The 20,161-nt window shown below is 40.6% G+C and overlaps 1 protein-coding gene and 1 long non-coding RNA gene across 3 annotated transcripts in view; one reads left to right on the top strand and one right to left on the bottom strand.

Moving 5' to 3' along the window:
* Window positions 1-16,883, top strand: part of znf469 (zinc finger protein 469) — a 139,444-nt gene extending 122,561 nt beyond the window's left edge. For both annotated transcript variants that reach the window (XM_088614269.1, XM_088614268.1), the window contains one exon: window positions 2,963-16,883. In XM_088614269.1, coding sequence (XP_088470395.1) covers window positions 3,167-15,730 — 12,564 coding nt within the window. In that variant the 5' untranslated portion in view covers window positions 2,963-3,166 and the 3' untranslated portion in view covers window positions 15,731-16,883. The remainder of the gene's footprint in view (window positions 1-2,962) is intronic.
* Window positions 1-20,161, bottom strand: part of LOC148644301 (uncharacterized) — a 45,491-nt gene that overhangs the window by 17,378 nt on the left and 7,952 nt on the right. The window lies entirely within an intron of this gene.

Genomic DNA, 20,161 nt, shown 5'->3' with positions numbered 1-20,161 from the left:
ATGTTTGGCATTTAACATAATCAGTTGAAGTGCCAGTATTCTAAACAGTCAAAGCACTGGGCATGATCCTTTACTCTTAGTTTACACATAGAATATGTCTCTATGGAAGATTAAATGCAAACTGAAAATGCAAAAAATACAATACATTTCAGTTTGTATTTCATTTATCATTTTACCTTTGTTAGCATTCTGCTCCAGGTCCTTAGTAAAGCTGACTTAGTGTGGTACAGACCTAAACTAAGAACTTATTAATGCTGGGCCAGAGAATGGAACTAGATATAAAGTACAGTAGCACTAGTGATGTGCAGTGAATGATTTTAACGGGTCCTCTACACACATGTTCAATTTTGGCTGGATTACATTATCAAATAATAATTAAGATAGAGGCCATGTTTTCATACTTTCACAGATTGCATAACTCAAAGCCTAATCTTTTCTACAGATTTCATGATCGTTCCAAACCTCAAACTGGTTCAGGAAATCTAAGAAATACTAGAAAACACTTAGATGAGGGTCACAAGGGGTTTTAAGAGTAAAGGCCCCTGCCTGTAACACATTTGTGGAACTAGAATCTACAGCTCCTTGGTCTGTGAAAAGGCTTCTATATCTTCAGAGGCCGTGGGGCTGTATGGGCTAGATGCTGGCCAGGCTCCTGCAGTCTGGCTTGCTGAGAGCCTGGGACTTTGCAGCATTATCAGTAAGGTACAGTACATCTCCATGGGCACTTTCAGTAACCCTGCACTATGAGCCTGAAGTGTAAAAAAATGCAGATGATGACAGTAAACACAGACATAGTCGGCAGCTCTGTGTATAGCTGGATTTGGAAAACCAAAAGGGAGTTCTGACTGCCAAGAAAACCAAATTAATATCTGCAGTCTGAGTTCAGTCCTCCAAACAGGGAAGAGAAATGTCAGTTAGATGGACCAAAGCATAGAAAACTAATTTTGGATGTATTTTTTTTAAATTACATACAGTTTGAGGATTTCTGTCCGCATTAACAACTGAAATAAACACTGTGGTGTAGACAGAACTTATAAATAATCATCTAGAAAATGTTTCCACTCTTTAACGTGTTCTGCAGCAATTTAAATTTCTTTTGGTAATTTGGTTATGATTCTACAGATTCCAGGAAGCAGGAATGTAATCTTAGTTTCTGTGTCGTCTTTTGTTTAAAAGCCTTCTTCACACCCATGTCATGCTGGCTAGCCATTAATTAGAATTTAATCCCTGGATTTTGCTGTAAGACACTCTGTTCTCTCCACTCCTGTTCAGTGTATTCCTGACATTCCAACAGGGTTTTTTACTTTGAAGAGAATCGATATTCACTTGCGCGGAGCTCAAGGCTCTCTGTTTGAGGGACACAAGAAAAGCTTTTCTGTGGACTGTAATATCCTGTTTAGTCTGTCCTTGAGACTAGTGGCCCATCAGGCTGTGGCTTAACCCAGTTCCTGTAAAGATAAGTGGAATAAGAACACATGACTTCCTCCTGGGTGGAACTCTAGTCCAAGGCAGTTTTAACACCAGCAAAGACAGTAGCCATTCATACATCTCATGGGACTAGATGTCTCTCAGCAAATGAGGTTAATAAACTTGCTGAAGGTTAGAAGGTTTAGGTTTTTTTCAGTACAGAACTTTTATTATGTTAATTTTAAATATTGTACTGTATGTGGTGTGTATCAATAGCCTAGAATGTGACTGTCACAAAATATCAGTCTGAAATGACAAAATCTCTTGCAGTAAAACATCTGGATTTTATTCATCCTTAATCTTTCTTTTCTTTCTTCTTTTCCAAGAGATTGATTTGGATACACAAGACTTTCAGAAAGCTTGAAAAAATAACATAACCAAGTTCCTACATTTAAATTATAAATACAGTTCACTTAAATTATAAATGTCCTTCTTCAGGAAAATAGTACTGTAAAAGCAAACACATTTTGACTGTGTTTTCATATAATTGAATTTAGGTTAAATAAATGAATTTATTTTGTTTCTTTATTTCATTCCATTATCAAAAATAAATCTTTATTTGTTTCTTGTATGATATTACGTTTAAGTCTGAACTATTTAGTAATAGAACAATATTCTTTGGAGAAATTCTAAAGATGAAACTACACTGCCAAGCAATGCTTCAGTGCTTCCCTCTGCTGGTGGTTTGAAGCTGTAAGAACTGTGTGAATACTCCAACGTAAACTGCTCCTGGAAGTGCTTATCCAGCTGTCATGCAGTGCCCCTGTCTAAGTAATAGCAGTCCGTAAATCATTTTGAAGCAGGTATTTGGTGATTATGTCCCAGCACTCCAAGGAGGGCTTCTAATCTCTTTTAGGATTTTTTAAACTTGTGCTACATATTACTAAAGGAAAACCATTCTCCTTCAAAGTGCTCCTCAGAGGTGAGACAAATGGAACTCTGAGGAACAAATATGGGTTCACCTTGATGTCTTGTATGTTTAAGAAGGCTTATCCATGTCTGTTATTCTCATATGGATTTAGACATTACAAATGTAACTATTGTTTCTTAGGTTTTCCTTAAGTTTTGTCCTCTTGACTATTTTTTTTACCTGATATAAGTTGTGAGGAATTCAACAATGTACTTTACAAAGTGGTTGTTCCAATAGCTATAGTATAAAACAACAAAACTGAGAGGAAATGCAGAAGAAGTTACTTTTTTAAAAGAAGAAAAAATAGAATACATTTGTAGAAAAGGCTGTTACAAATACAGTGAGTTTTTCTGTCCAAAACATTTGCAAATTTCAGTCACTAAGTAGAACCCATAGTCTTCATTCTGAGACAGTGATATGAAGACTCCAAATGATATAACTTTCCTTTCTTGCCTAGGTTTTTACTTTTGAAGTAGTATATTTTTTAATATTTATTGAATTCCTAATTAATAAGCCATTCTGATCTGTGCACTTATGAAACATCGGTTTATCAGGAGATCTTAATATTTCATTTATTCTTTACAGGATTCTTCAGGGAAGATGAGAAGAAAAGCAACAATGATGTCTGTGAAGGGATGATAGAGGTGAGAGCACCTGAGCCTCAACGTGTCAAGAGTTTCCAAGGCCGTGGATAAGGAGCAAAGTGCAATGCCTCTGCAGGCTCCACGTAAGGGCTATACTCAGCAGTGCTAAGGACACATCTGACACCTGGGCCTCTTGCTGGATATCATGACGGGAGACACTCGGCATGTTTACTCCATTAAAGAGTCTGAAAGTAAATCCAAGCAGCAGGATGAGGAGGTTTTGTTTGAGCAGTTCAGTGAAAAAGAGTCAGGAGACTTCAAAAGCAGCCTGCCCGAGAACGCAGCCAGCCTGGAGTCCAAGGCTATTAATGGGGCCAAGTTCTGTGTGAAGGAAAAGGACTCCTATACACAGAGAGAGGCTGTGATCAGGCCTCAGCAAGCCGGGAAGATTGATTTCAAGTCTCTCCAGAACAGGCCCAAGTTTTCCAGTGACAGGACATGGCCAAGCAGCAAAGGCAGTCCCCAGTCCCCCAGTGGAAAAAGCAGAACCAGAGACAAAAACAAAAAGTCTGGGAAGGGAGACCGGAACCCACAACAGCTTTACAGACTGAGCATGACCAGTTCTAGGACTAACCCCACCATTGGGATTGCCTACCCACAACAAAAATTGACACCACCCAAAAAGCTTGAAACTAGCAGGGGTCCAATAACGGGCAGTTATCGCTTTCATGTTCCCAGCATACCCGAGCGAGAAGCAGAGCTCCAGCAAGAAGACCTTAACTACAGCAGATGTTTCCAGGAGGCTTCCTCTAACCTTACCTCCGTGAACTATACCTCACAAGCTGCTGGTGCTGCTGCTCACCAACAGCCAGCCACTCAGCAGCAATCCGCTGTCCCCCGGGAAAACAACAATACAGAGAGTGCCCAACTGCATTACCCAGAATTCCAAGGCAATGGAACAAGTTCTTGGCATTCTCCAGAAAAGACATTCAATGGTGCTAACTATGGAGTTTCTTCACAGAAAACGACTCTTTTTACAGAAGGAGGCAAAGCAAATACTAGCTTTGGACCTATGTCATATCAGTATGGATTTCAGTCATTGCAAGATTCTGTTACTGACCCCTTTCCAAATGATCAAAATAGCCATCCCCAAGACTACATGGATGTTTCCCTGGCAAATAACCAAGTGGGACACAGGGCTTTTCCATTCCATTCTTCGGGGGATGGACAGGAGGAAACATTAAGCAATGGCCAGTTTGATAATCCCCAGCCAGATGGAAGGTCTTACCCACAGCCTTCCCAACAAACACAATATTTGCAGTCTTCCCATGGAGCACAGTCATCTTTGTCTTGCTACAAAGGAAGAACTGAGCACTCTGCAGACAGTGATGGTGCTGTTTCAAGCTCACACTCTATAGACCAAAACCAGAACACCTTCCCAGAAACTCAAGCCATTTTCAAGCAAGAAGAAATTGGTTTGCATAACAGTGGCATCCCTACTGCTTCAATAAGTAAAAGAAGCTCTACTCCAAAAGACAGTGTTCCCAGTCAGAGGGTACTGACTCAAGGAAGTTCCCTTACAAGAAATATTGTACAAGGTTCGGTATCCCAAATGCACTTTCAGGGCAAAGCTTATGGAAGTTCTCCAGTTAACACCGTCCTTACTGGAACGGTGCCATTTGATAAAAACATCCCAAGTACAATAAAAAGTCATGTCAGGATTTCACAGACCTGGGAAGGGGCAAACAAACCATTTCTTTCCCCAGACCAGAATTCTGCACCTTACTCCACTTCAGCTGAAAAGCAGTATTCGTTTCAGTGCCAGCCAGCTGTTGAACCAAGGCAACACACACCCAAAACTGGCAGGTTGCCTTGGCAGCAGATACATCTCACATCTGCCATGCCAAACCAAAACAGGATAGAGCTATCCAGACAACTGAGCAACCAAAAACTGGGTTTCCCAATATCTACTTCTGAGTGGCAAGATAGTAACAAACCACATAAAAATGCACCTTTAAATGGTCCCAGTGGCTTCCATAGCAAAAGAAAAAATGAAGGTTTCACCCGGCAAGAAAGCATCAAGCCAACTTGCAGTCCTGCATCCACATTTTCCTTTGAAAATGGAGTTGATACTAGTGCTCAAGTCTGTGACTCCAGGAATAAAGCAATGTTTTATGGATTGAACCAGCCTGTGCCCAGTGCTCCTCCTAGGAATAACAATCGCACACCTTTGCAGGTGGCACCAGTTGGTTTGATATCAGCTTCTCCATACGAATCCCCATTGCCTTCACCCCTTCAAAACCCTGCTTCAAGCAGCACATGCTCTTCTCTTTCTCCTGTGTCAACAAGCCCAGTCAATGTCAGCTCTGAAGACAGTCAGCTACCCATGGCAGGCCCGCCCCCTCCTTTTTATTCCCAGCACTGCCATCTCAAAGATGGAAAGACACTTCAGTCCTCAGATCAGCTGAATTCCAACATTAACCATCTCCATTCTGACACCTCCAGAAACTTCCCTTTCCCTCCAGAAAGAACCAAAGAAGACGTATACAGCTACCTACACGATACCAAATTCCCAAAGCCAAACATAGACAATGGAAAGGGTTGTATGAATGGCTTTGGTGTTGACCATCCACCTCCTCCTTACTCAGCTCATCAGTTGTTAGCTAACTCATTAGCCACTGCCAACCTAGACCAGCTTGATGTTCTTCTCACCTGCAAACAGTGTGATCAAAACTTCAACAATCTAGCATCGTTCTTGGAGCACAAACAATACTGCAGTCAAAACTCGGTCACTCAAAGTGATTTTAAAGATGTAACAAAAATAGAGGAGAGCAGGAAGCTTCAAATAGACCCAGTAAAGCCTATCCCAAATCAACAGACTTTCCCTTTATCAAGGTGTTCATCAGATCTGCATCTCTCTCTCCTAGGACTGAACAAGAATGGTGAATTACTATCAGACAGTGATATGAAAGGAGATGCAAGGGATGATCCTTTAAAGATGAACTTATTAAATGGGATTCCTATTTCCCTTACTTCTTCAGATTTAGAAATTGATGATGCTAAACTCGACAGCCTTATCACAGAAGCTTTAAATGGCCTTGGCTATCAATCTGACAATGCAGAAATTGACAGCAGCTTCATTGATGCATTTACTGATGATGACATTTCAACTGTAAAGGTGACAGGAAGCAGTCAGAGCCTAAAAACGAAAGACTCTGCATTGTTTGAAAGTAAAAGCAAGCATGTGGCTGCTTCAGAGGAGAGGTCACAATCGCAGGTAAAATATATGTATGACTTTGACAGGGAAAACCTGAGCACTGAAAATAAAAGCATGACAAATGACCCTGAAAAGAAACCGGAGGACTTGAAAGTGGAAGAAAAAGCTAACTTTAAGGAGCTGTCTCATAAAAAAACAAAGGGGTACTCCTTCTTCGAAAAGTCCTCAGAACAAAATGAGACGATGAAAATAGGAAGAAAGCCAATAAGCAACCATTGCCAAGAAAGCAGGAAAGAACCTGACATTCTCTTGTCCAAAAAGTTCTCAGAGAGAAGTGGGCTCAAAAGCTACCAGGAAAACTCCCCTTTATTAAGACCTGCACTTCCTGATGACTCACCTGGTACGAGAAGCACAATAACACAGAGATTTGGAGCAAAGGAAAGTAAAAAAAGAAAGTCAGGGGGTGGGACATGGAGCAAGGAGCTTATTCACAAAATTGTTCAGCAAAAGAACAAGCTACATAAGCTGCATGTGAAAGGAACCAAGAATCTGCAGTTTTCCCTTGTAATGGAAAGGGCTGCTCCTGCACCACAGAATGCAAAATTCGGGGAATATGACTATGTGTCAGATACAGATGATGAGTCTGAACCTCTACGGATATCCAACCGGGGTCGCCTTGCACCAGGACTTGGCGGCAGATCCAAGTACAGCTATACAAAAGATTACAAAGGAAGAGGAAGAGGTGGCAAAGACAAACCATCTCAGTGGAAATACAATCCGAAGGAAAGTCTAGAGAGCAAAATCACCGAGCCCATTTCTCCTCCACCACTCAAAGACACTGCCAGTAGGAGAGTAAGGCGGAGAAGCAGCAGGTCCTCAACAAGTAGTGATCTAAGCACACCTGCGAGTATTTCAAGCGAAAGCATGAATAGTCCGAAGAGCACTGACCGCACAGATTCTGACAATGAAAAGGGTGTTTTAGAAAAGAGAACAAACAAAACTGACATTACCCTTTCTGATTCATTTGAGCAGGAATCGTACAAACAATCACTATCAGAAACGCCCAAAGAAACCTGCATAGCCCCATCACAGTTTTCAAAAAACACAAAGAGATATGGCTCTGCTAAATTTCTCCTTTCTGCCAATATGTGGTGCTCACAAAAATCTAAGTATCTCCATTCCAGCAACACAAGTGGAAAAGGTTCATCAGAACCCACACCTGATTCATACAGCATCGAAAAAGACATGGGAAAAAAGGCCTCGCCTTTAAACAGCAAGGAAACGTTGAATTATGGTGTGACAGATATTTTAGAAAAATCTAAGGTAAAAGACAATACAGAAAACTTTAATACTGGTAGAAAGGAAAGCTCATGTTTTAAAAGGAATCTAACTCACTTCCAGACAGAGACAAATGCCAAGTCATCTCGCATTTGTGATACAACACCTGATGCTATCAATGAAAATAGAGATTGTAGTAAAAACACAAAGGATAATGCACAGGACAGGGACAAATCAGACTATGAAAGCAGCAGCACAAGAGTGCAACATTCAAGTGCAGTTTTACTGCCTGGGGAAGGCCTTGCTATTTCGCCATTTGAGAGGATAAATGAAAACGTCTTTCGTGACAAAGACATGATGAATACTTTTAATTGTGATGTGTTCACCAAATCAGCGCCACTTGCCACTGTACCTCCTGATGACATTTGTTTGTGTCCGGCTGACCTTCATGATGTTTCAGGACAGAAAGATGCTCCCAAGCAGGGCGGTGTCTCTTACCCCATTGAAACTGACCAAACCCTGATGAAATCACCACTCACCTTTGACACTTCATCAATGTTTGGAGATCTTGCTGTTCCTGCTTTTGACAACACTCTATATACAGATGTTCCTATGAGCAAAGATAGTTTTAATTCTTTCATGCCCAATCATGACAAAAGAGAACTCTTTGAGTCATCATTCCCCCAATATTTAGGGCAGAAAGACTGGAATCTGATGACCGGTATATTGCCTGATGACATCAGTCAATATCAAGATCTCTCTGACAAGGCCATTAATAAGAAATTTAATTCATGTCATGTTCCTTTGGCTTTGCCAGAGAAAATAACTGACTATAGCACTAACTTCATAAATAATAATGCTGAAGATGAGTTAGAAATCAAAAGGATTGTTACAGAACTGGAAAGCCAGCTGCAGACAACCGAATTAAACAGTGCTACTTCACTTTCCAATGAAATCTCTAAAAGGCTAACCTCTGACAAATTTTCACCTTTGCTTCTGGACCACAGAACTGAGAATGAACAAAACATGTCTATGAGTGCCACAGTTGAGAATACAGAATTGGCAGCTACTGGTGTTGCAGCAGATCCAAGTTTAGAAGAGCACTATGATGATCAAGAACATTCATGGTCAGGTGCCTTCCAATTTGAGTCGCTGGAAGGGCAGCAGTGCCTTCATACACCAGTACATGCTGAACCAAGTTCCCCTGAACCCTTCTACAACAAAGAAGATGCTGAAAGCCTCCAGACAGATGCAGGAAAAGCAGCACAACACTTAGAAAACAGTGAAACAGCAACCACATCCACTGTAAAGGGTCCTCTGTTAGACAAATCTGAAGAATTGTTGGAAAATCAAATGTATGCTGAAAATCTTATGAAAAGTCTGGAGGTGATTTCAGATTCCATCTTTAACAAAGGTTCCTTATCAGATGTACTTAAAGAACCAGTGTCCCCCTTTCTGACTAAAGCTGCTGAAAGCGAGAGTGGTGCTTTTGAACAAAAGCAAAATGAAAAAGAAACACTTTCTCAAACCAAACCTGCAGAAAGAAAAGCAAAGAATCAAAACTCTGAAAAGCATGAAGCACTTCTTTTTCCATTTGAGCATGCTGATTGTTCATCTGATATAGATGCAGCACAGTCTCCCCAATCAAAAGCATTTAATTCAAAAAGCCCGAGTGCAGAATCAGATGGAGACGTGTGTAAGGATATACCAGTCGGTGATGATAAAACCAAACCCATTGAAAGCCATGCAAAAGAGACAGTTCATGATGCAGACTCAGAAGCAGCACAGCCACAAATTAATGATGAAAAACAAATCAGTGAAGAAAGGACCAAAAATAATGCAGCTCTTGAGACCGAGACGTTTGAAAATGACACGATGGAGAAAGAAAGTACTGCCATTTCAGAAGGCTCTTCAGTGAACCCTTTACAACAGCTACAGCTATTTGTAGCTCGCACTGTCAAACACAACGAGGAAGAAATGGTCATGCCTTCATACCCTATGATCCTGTCTGGTAGTCAAGTTTCCATTGCCTGTGAGCAAACAGAAGTGAGAGAAGAGTTCAAACTCAATCCAGAAATGAGTCATTTACCAGAGGACATGCCTAAAGACATAGAAAGTACAGATGTCAGCAATTATTTAGGTGAAAATGGTGTAGAGAGAGAAAGTGAAGGTGGTGTTGGAGAAATTGTTACAGTCTCACCCAATCCACAGGAACCTGATCTTGATGGCAAAACCCAAGTAACATCCATTAATCATGATGTGCACAAAGCTGCAGCATCAAGATGCATGACACCAGAAACTGCTAATGATGATGCAGTCATCACTGCAACAGTACAGAGTGACCCATTAACACCCTCTAGCATATCAACACACACCCTCCCAGAGTCATATTATAAAGCAAATGAGCCTTTAGTGGAAGGTGAGGCCACAGGGTCTGAACAGAATGACATGAAAGTTGCAAATTATGATGTAATAGAAAGCTCAGGATGTGACACGACTGCAGCTAGCCTTAAACCTGAAACAACAACTGAACTTTTCGAGTGCAACCACGTATCCGAACAACATGGAGAATCCAGCCTCATTGAGCTCACTTTGAAGCTCCCATGTGTAGAAGAGGAGAGAAAGGGGAAAGAGGACAGTGATATCCATAAAGCCATTTCTCAAAGCAGAATTTCTCCATGTAAGTCCCTGTTACCACCTGGTGAACAAAATAATATGTTTGACCAGTGTGATTCCCAAAAGATATGGAATGCTTTTGATAGACTTTCCCCAATTTCCATGGAAAATGGACGGTCACCAAGGAAAGAAAATGATAATGTATTAAATACAAACAATATACAGTTTTGTGACTCCAATGCAATCACTTCACCAGAGGTGCCATGTTTAGTTGGACTTGCAGACATTCACATGGACATCTCTGAAAAGAAATGCCTTGAGTCTGAACAAGGGATTCAGTCTGATCCACCCTTGGTTAGCACACTTGAACCATCAGATTCCCTGATGAGATCACAAGAGACTTTCAAGGAAACTCACACAATGGCTGAAGTCACAAACAGGCAAGGGCTGGACTCCCTCTATGAGTTAAAACAAAGCCCCTTAAATTACAAAGAAATAACAAACTTATCCAGCAGCCTCAATGAATATCATAATGTAACAGAAACCTTAAATGAGTGCAAAGACAATCAAGCTCTCTACAAGAAAAGTCCAAAAGACAACTGTAATGTTAGCTTTCCTGTGCCTTTAACATGCAAAACACCAATCAGCCCTGTGCACAACAGTGTCTCTTCAGAGTCATCAGAAAATCAAAACGTTCAAATCAGCCTTTGTTCACCATCAACATCTTTGCAAAATATTGGTATGGACAGTTCAAAGTGTCTCTGCCCTGAATTGCTATGCACTCACTGCAAAGACAACAACAGCACTTCAATCACTGACACAATGCTAAACTTCCAGCCAGTGCCACATGATATTCATGACTTGGATATTTGCCACTCTCCTCTTGAAACCATAGATTATATGGACTTACATACAGGTCTCCTGAAGAAAGCAGATAAAATAGAACTGAAACATGCATCCTCTAATGAAAAAGCAACAGATTGTCTCAACCAGGAATCTTCAGAAACTCTAAGGTCTTTACCAGTTTTTGTGGAGAATGTTTCAGAGGTTGATACAACACTGCCAGATCCATTTAAGATGAGAGAGGTAAAAAGCAAGCAAAATAAAATTGAGGCAAAGAATGTTGCTGATGTGAATGATGTTAAGAATGAAAATGCTAAAAGGAATTCCATACAAGGTACAATCCTGTGCGATATATGTTCTGCATGCTTCCGGACAGTTCCTGGATTAAAAAGACACAAGGCGATGAAACATGCAGCAAAAAGGGATGGGAATATCCTTGTGGAAAAGAACTGGGAAAACACAATGACATGTAGGAAACAAGAAGCATTTATGAGAGAAAACAGTTTTGTGAGTGCAAACAGCTCACCAAATGACCAAGGAAGAGGAGACACTCATATTCAGTTGCATTCCTTAGAAAAGGAACAGAATGAAACTACTTTGCTTGTGAATCAAAAAGTCTTTTTGCACCCTGACAATTGTAAAATACTACCCACCAAAACAAATTTTTCTCCTTTCATAGTTCATCAGGAAGAAATAAACTTAATACAAGGAGGAGAAACTGTAGGCTCAGAGGAAAAAAATAAGGAAAAAGTTCCGGGGAGTAGAGGAAAGCCAAAAATGTTAAGTTCACTCATGAAGACTAAAAGAGCTGGCAAAGCTCCGAAAGGCAAAAAGGTTGACAATAACGGGAGCTATTTTGAATCTAAGCTTGGAATGGCTGACCATTTTTCAGAAGATATATTAAGTATGCTTAAAACTGACATTTTACAAGCTATAACTCCCAATTTTCCAAGTATTGCCGGAGAATCAAACAGAACTGATGCGCTTTCAGTGCAACCAGAGGAACTAGCCCAACCCAAGGTTAATGGAAGCCAAGAAACACAAGAAAATGATATCTTCTCATTCAAATTAGCCAACAATACAACACAGACAGACAAAACTGGCCTGCATGAACCGGCTGTTCAGATTTGTCAAAATGGAGTGCATACACCAGATGAGAAAGGAGTGCAGCTGCCAGAAATCAGTGGTAATAGACTTGAAGGTGACAGAATGTGTGGACTGTTCGAATGCACAAAAGAGGATTTTGATGACGTGAAAGAAGTAAGTAAACGGAAAGTGATGTGTCCTGAAAGTATTTGTACAGAAATCCTAGGAGAGCCAGTTGAGACGAAATGTGCAAAGACTTCCTGTCCCACAGAGTGGGGGGATCCACCTCCTTATCCTTTTAAAACACCCTCCGCAAACATCTCTGAGTCACCGTCAGACCTCCAGGCTTTGCTTGATGACGAAAGCACATTCTCCCAGCTGTTTCCCAGAGATGAACAGATGATTCGGAAAAAGTGCACAAGGGTGTATGGAAAAAGAAATAAAAAGCCAAAAGTAACCCCTGATACATCCTTAACAGAAACATGCTCTGTTACCGTTATGTCAGTGGATAACAAAGAGCCTTCTGAGGGGCATGAAAACCAAGTGTTCATGAGTAAACTGAGGGACCATTGTGAGTATGAGACAATATCAATTGATGATGCTATAATGCTGGACATGTGTCATAAACGCACTTTAAAGGGTGTCACCATTTCTGGATTTGACGATGTAATCCATGCAGCAGATGTTGAAACAGGCCCTCAGAGAAAAGACCCTGAAGTTAATGGAGGGCTACATTCAATTGCAAAAATACCAGCAAAATGGAATGGTTCCAAAGACCTATTAACTGATATTGTTGCAGAAACTGTGTTATCCTTAGAGACATCAACACCTTGCAAAAAAGAAGATCCAGCCACATCCTGCCTTCAAAAAGTGTCGGATCCTTTAGTTTCTCAAGCTGATATGACAAACCATCATGAGAACCCCTGTCATTTTCACGACATAGATATCCCAACTATGAACACTAAATTTCAGCTCCCTGACATCCAGTTCTTTGAGCCTGGGAAACAGAGCCCCATAAATGCCACCACTGTCAATAATGATATTGCAGTCGGTCAACGTGCAAAGCCTAGCAAAAGACCACTGGAACGCAAAGTAAGAAAATGCAACGAGGCTGGAAAGAAACCAAAAGACAAGCAGTATAAATGCAAGGTTTGCTTCACTTGGTTTCTCACCCTCGGTGAGCTCAATTTTCACAAACTCTCTCATAACCCTTCCCCTCCTCCAACCTGCTACATGTGTGTACAGCGCAAGTTTAGCTCAAGAGAGCAACTGCGAGATCACTTGAAAGAAAAGCATGCAAAGAACAAAGCAGGGATATGGACCTGTGGAATGTGTCTGAAGGAGATTTCAGATGTCTGGATGTACAACGAGCACCTGAGAGAACATGCAACCCAATTTGCTCGAAAGGGCCAAGCCCAGAATTCTGTGCTGGGATTACCTGGCTGCTTCATACAGGAAACAGCAGTGAAAAACTTTCTAAGTTCCATCATGCAGCGCAGGCCAAGCAAGCCTAATAAAAATGAGGGAAGTAAGATGTCTGCTAAAGAAGGGAAGATCACAAAAGACAGCCCTGAGCAGGACATGAAAGTCAAAGAGGAAAATGAAACTGTGGTCAAAATTAAGCTGAACTCTGGTGGGGGTGAAAAACAAAGCATACAGACTCCACCAGATGTCCTGCAAAAAACAGAACCAGCCCAGAAGAGCATCACAATGCATCCAGATTGCAAAGATCCTTCCAGAGATTGTCATCATTGTGGGAAACAGTTCCCCAAGCCCTTCAAACTTCAGCGGCATTTGGTAGTCCACAGCCTACAAAAAATGTATCTGTGCCACAAGTGTCCAGTGTTCTTTCAGGAATTAAAAGATATTAAAACCCACCTGAAGGAAGAGCACAGGGTGATTGAGGAACCAGACGTCAAGCACACCACACTTTATGCATGTGAGCTATGTGCTGATGTCATGCATGTTATTAAGAAGTCCTTCATTTGTAGCACTTGTAATTACACGTTCTCGAAGAAAGAGCAATATGACCGCCACATGGAAAAGCATCTTGCAGGTGGTAGCAAGACATTTAAATTCAGGGGAGTGATGAGACCTTGCAAACCCTCACAAGGTGGGGACTTTGAGCTGCAGGGTTCTTTCAAAAGGGATTACATGCCTCCTAATAAAAAGAGAAAGATTTCTCCTGAGAGTGTGAACGAGAAAAGCTCTGACAGTGGCATTGCAAGTGTAGCTTCCCTACACTTTAGCCCCATTGGAGAAACTGATCCCTCAAAACAGACACTGACTGTGACACCAGATTTCTTCACTGAGACCACTAATCCTTCCCCCAGCCTGCAGGATATGAGTGTAAAAACTGAAGAGGAGGAATTTTCAGATCTTTTAGCTAAGATGGAGCACTCACAATTTAACATGGTTGCAGAATCCCCTTGTCGTTCCTGTGCTATACCAGACATTAAGACCAGCAACTCTCCTTCATCTGAGCTTCCTGTAACAGAAAAAGCAAAGGAAGTTTGTGAGGGGGGTTCTAAGCCATTAACAGAAACCAGTGACGTGAAAGAAGATGGTGATCCATCTCTTCATCAACATGAAAAGCAGTATAACTCACCATCAGGTGATAAAGGGACTGTGGAAGAAGAGGTTAGCAGAAGCAGTTTCAGAACTGAATCAGTAACTGCAAATGTGACCCAAAGTGACCCAGAAGTTTCTCAGAGTCCCCAGAAAGCTTTGCAGGAGATAATTGAATCACCTGAGGCATATAAAAGTATTTCAGAAACCGTTAACCTTCAGAGCGAGGACAGTATTAATCAGGACCTAACAGAAAGTTTAGAATCTCAGAATGCCTCAAAACAAGAATGTGCAACAGACATGAAAATGAAAGCTGCGGATGTCATTTCTTACCAAACAAGAGAGGAACATAAGCAGCCTTCTGGTTGTCCAGAGCGAAATGAAAAGGAGCAAAGCGATTCAAAGGACGGCAGCAGCAGCAGCGAGATTCAAACCTGCGGCCAGACCAAGGAGAAAGTCTCGTCCAAGTCGAGCGATGATGTCAGACTCGCCGATGACGGTCTCAAGCGTTCTGTGGGGTCGCCAGGAGCAAGCGAACCTGTGCCAAACCAGGTGAAGCCAAACACCTTGGGGGGGGGCAAAAGTGAAGAAAAGGATTCTACACAAGTGTCTTTGAAACTTCAGAAAAAAAGAAAAGAAGTCAAGGCTTCTCCAAACGCAAAAGTCTCTTCCTCCTCACGAGAAAATCTGGATTCAGAGATGAGAAAGAAGAAAATCAGAGTTCAGAGCCCTGGAAAGACTGAAAGCACAGGGAGCTATAAGAAAGCTGACATTATTAACGAGTACCCGGTTCTTTCGTCTCTGAGAGATGACATGTCCAGCAACAAAACCCACTTAAAACCTAAGGCTGGGGGGATTAATGTACAACCAAAGAGGAACTTTGACAGCTATACCCCAAAGAAAGCAGATGTGCGCCATTTGAATGGGGATTTCAAAGGGAAAAGAGGGCTTCTTGGGAGACCTTTGCATTCTTCTTCAGCAAAAGGATCTGTTCCTTTAGTGAATAGTGCCATGAACAAGTTCAGACCTGTCTCGGGAGTGAGATCTGTTGACTCTCATAACTACAGGACAGCAGAGTCGCAGAACCATCTCCTGAGTCAATTATTTGGCCAAAAATTAACCAGCTTTAAGATTCCTTTAAGGAAAGACACTTCGGAGTAATTTAATAAGTTTGACTTTAAGGGGATGCTATGAAAAAAAGAAATCGCAAAAAAGGAAAAAATCAAAGCATTAGACTCGACAGAATTATTTCTGTTTCTCGTGTAAATGAGATTGCATGGCTGCCTCTGTGAAATATTTTTTTCGCTTTATGTCTTACTAATCTTCTTCCTTTAATTCACCTGTTTTATCATGCAAATGTGAGGACTTTGATGTTGAGAATTAGTTTGATGAACTCAAATCGTAATCGCTTTTGGGCAGACCAGGTCGAGTGAAATGTCTTTTTTTTTTAGAAGTACCGAGGGTTAGATATTACTTAACTGTGTCATTCTCCCTTGAGACTGTCTGTTTCATGCTCCCTCTGAGAAAAATGAAAAAAGAAAAAAATACTTGAAGATGAACTGAATTTTAAATGCATGTCAATGGAGTTTCTAAAGGTTGAAAATATTTTAGCTGTGTTTCTCTAGAAAACAAAATAACTGGGCCAGCTAATCACTCTATTCTGTACTGTCCAGATCGCTCTGCATTATGTAGTTTGTTATCTTACTGTATTAAGATGACATTCATTGTATTAGCTTTTGTATAAACAGTACCTGGTGCTATTTTTCTTTGTAATGTGAATACAGATTTCCTTTAACAAAGGAAACATTTAATCTGTAGCAAGTTACATTTTTCAAGCAAATTATGCTGGTGTTCTGTAGCTTTACAGCTCTTTTGTGCTCAACAACAAAGTGTTAAACTGTAGGTTTTGAAAAGGAAAGGAAATCACAAAAGCCTTTTTGACTTAGAATGCAAACTCAGGTGCAAATAAGAACATTTCATATTTTACTGATGTTTATGAAACCCAAACTCCCCATGTAAGGAGGTGTATCCATGCACTGATACTGTCATACAAAAACAAAGTGCTTTGTGTCTGTCCTGCAATTTTTTTTATTTTCTAGATCAAAAAAGGTGCTTTATTATCTTGTTCATATGTATCTTATATTGTATTATAAATGTAGGTAATTTTACTTTTGGTGCAATGCATAATGTCAGAAATTTTATTTTAATATTGTGCAACAAAAAAAGAGAAAAAATACTTATTACATTTTTATGTTGTAAGTGTGCTCTTAAAGTGCCTCTTAAAAAGTTGGTTATTAAAAAAGCTGCAATTTTACATGGGTGTGTTTTTATTTTAATACTTAGAACAGGAGACATTTTTTATACTTAAAATAGGAATCTGGATGAAGCCACCCTGTCAGGGTGCTGAAGCTGAAAACATTTTGGTTTAGAAGTGGATGGGATGCTCATATTCTGTAAATTATCTACTATCTGCAAATTAACTGGATGTGCTGAACGGTCTCTTTATCCCATTTGTAGCCTTTCTCACATTCTTAGGTTCAATGTGTCTTCATTGCGAATGCTGAAATACAGATTCTATGTATTTTCTCTGCATCATACTTCATGGTTCCACAAATTAATCTTCTGTTAGTTAAATCTCCATCTCAGTGGGCATATTTACATTTTTCTGCTTGCAGAATGACAATGCTTAACCTGTTCCCTCTCGAAGCAAGATTACCAGGGGCTGATGTATTAGACAATATCCCATTTCCTAGTTTCACAACTGCTCCACTTGGGTGCATTCAGTCGGAATAATTTCCTAAACCCTTGTCCAGAAAACCCTGAAGTGAATTGTTAAAGAGTTGATTTGTCTCTGCAGTTTTGTTTAGAGTTTAACAATGTGCCACAGCATTGTTCAATTATCACTTTTTAAGAGATAAATAGGAATCTTTAATTGGACAATTACAATTAATGCGGATAAAGGTTTTTTCCCCCAGTTGAAAATGATACAGGTATCATGAGATATTAATGATAAAATCACGTGAGCAGAAGTGTGCACAAATGTTTTAAAGTTTAAGTATGATGTTATTTATATTGTGTATATATATATGAATATTAAAATTAAGAACAGGTCACATTTTTGCAATTAAACATCTGACGAGAAATCTCATTTTCAACACATCGTCACTAGGGGGCGTGTGCCATTAAAGAAATGCATCTGAAGAACAAACGAGCCTGCAGCAAAAGAGACGTAATGTACCTTTTGCATAACAGTTGACTCGATGTTTCTCTTATTTGATAAAGCAAACAATTCTTTGAAAACAATAACAATACCTTTTTAGCCTTCATTAAGAAAACTTTGAGATGTCAATGTCAATTAAAATGAAATATAATTTGTCTGTGATCAATAGACATGCCCATAACAATATTGGCATTTCAGTGCCTGAAAATCTATGCAGTTACAGTACAGAAAGAGGAACTTTGTTCTAAGCATTGAGCTGTCTTTGGTTCACTTGATATTTGTCTCTTTGCTTTTCCTCTCGGTATTGCATTCTGGGTAGTACAAAATAATCTCAAATGAGAACAGAAGAGTGAAGTGCAGAACAGAAGTGCTCATCAAAATATCACCTATTGTTAGTGGAATTATGATGTTTAATGAATTTATTAAGATTTCTTACTTAAGAATTTTGGGTTTGAACCTGACCTGAGTAGTTTAAATGGGAGAAATATTTTGATAGTATAACAATAGCTCAATAGAAAATGGTTGGAATTGTTACTCCTTGGCACATTATTATTATTATTATTATTCCTGATCCTTGACATACTCGTTACATTAACGGTTGAATACTTCATACATGAGCAAGGTGTATAAAAAATACAATAAATCTAAAAATTGGTTCATTCTCATTGTAACCAATGATTATAAAAGGAGCGCATGTTAGTGGGCACAATGTCCCTGTACACTGTGCCCTTTTAGATTTAAAGCTATAAATTGCAACTGCATGAAGTGTGAAAACGTAATAGAAATATGTTTACCAATGACTGATGAGGATTTGCTGTGGTCATTTGAAAGTGGTGTAGAAAAGTTTTGTTTGCTCACAGGTGGTCAGCTCTGAGTCTGTGGATATGAACCTGCAGAACGAAACCGTGCTGGCCCTCTATTTGCAATTATATAAGATGTCTGGAAGCACTGTCAGTGAGAGATAGCACAAGCCAAGCGCTGGAATCTGTGCTACTGGGGGTTGTAAATAAGACTACGGGATTAATTTGATTAATTGATAGAATTATTTTCTCTGCCAAGTCTTTTGTTTATTGAGGCTCTAAACGCTTATGTTTTTAAATCCGGCCGAGCATTGCAAAGAGGAGATAAAGCCGGCAGGAAATAATTAAATATAAGAAGCGAAAGAGAAATGTTAGAGCAAATGGAAGGCTGACATTTCTTCTCTTTGGCTTTCATTCAGCTCTTCCTCTTTGTTGTTGTTTTTTTTTATACTCGGTGTAGGGGGGGGGGAATCCTAGGGATGTCAAACTTATTATGTATATCTCTGTGGTATTTCCAAGTTAAGTCCTGTGACTTTACTTAAGTTCCACCTGTATTGTAATTGACTAGAAGCTGCATTCCTGTCAGCCAACATAGTTCATTTCTCTTAACTATAACCCTACTATCTGTTCCATCCATCCATTTACTAACTGCTTTATGCAATTCAGGGCTGTGGGGGAGCTGGCAAGCAATGAGCAGAAGGCTGGGTACACCCTAGATGGGACGCCAGTCAAACCCAGAGCACACAGGGGCACAGACAACCACACGCTGGCCAATTAACCCACCGGCACGTCTCCGGACTGCGGGAGGAGGCTGGAGCACCTGGAGGAGACCCATTGAACACCCATTAGATGATGCGTATGATTATCCTTGTTCGGAATAGTGGAGAAAGAAAAAGAAAACTCTTTCCAAAACCGAACCACACCTAGGCACGCAAATAGATTCCCATAATGCCCCAGGACAGAGTGTACACAAAGGTCTAGGGACACAGTCCCTACCGTCAGAGTCACTGTTTCCCCACTTTACACTTGGCAGGGAGACATCCTGTCACAGGACTACATTTTTCCCTGGATGCCTCAGGGTGCCACCCTCCCTGGAGAGCCTGAAGAAGCAAGCCAGAATTCCTCCAGGCTTGGAATAGTTCAAACCTGCGCTTGACTTCTCAGTTGATTTGTGTTTAGCACCTGTCTAAATATTTAAAGGCATAAAAATTCAGTTTTTTACGCACTGGTGTTGATCTTCAAATATTCTAACACCACTGTAAGATGGCATATTTAAGGTTCCTGAGTGTGGCATGGTGCCACGCAGGTCAGCATTGCTGCCTTGGTTCAGTGGGTCCCTGGATTCAGTTCCAGGCCCAGTTTGTACAGTGTGATCTCCCTGTGTTTGCGGGGCTTTCCTCCAGGTGCTCCTGTTTCTTCTCACAGTCCAAAGACATGCTGGCAGGTTCATTGGCTTCTGGTGTGGCCCTGGTGTGTGTGTGTGTTTATATCTGTCTGCCCTGCAAAAGACTGACTCCCTAGCCAGGGTGTGTCCTGCCTTGTGCCTGTTGTTTGCTGGGATAGGCTCTGGGT

Source organism: Lepisosteus platostomus, chromosome 20 (genome assembly GCF_059453375.1).
Source record: "Lepisosteus platostomus isolate fLepPlt1 chromosome 20, fLepPlt1.hap1, whole genome shotgun sequence".
Taxonomy (NCBI): Eukaryota; Metazoa; Chordata; class Actinopteri; order Semionotiformes; family Lepisosteidae; genus Lepisosteus; species Lepisosteus platostomus.
The sequence above is the reverse complement of the archived record's forward strand: the minus strand, read 5'-3'. Positions and strand labels throughout refer to the sequence as shown.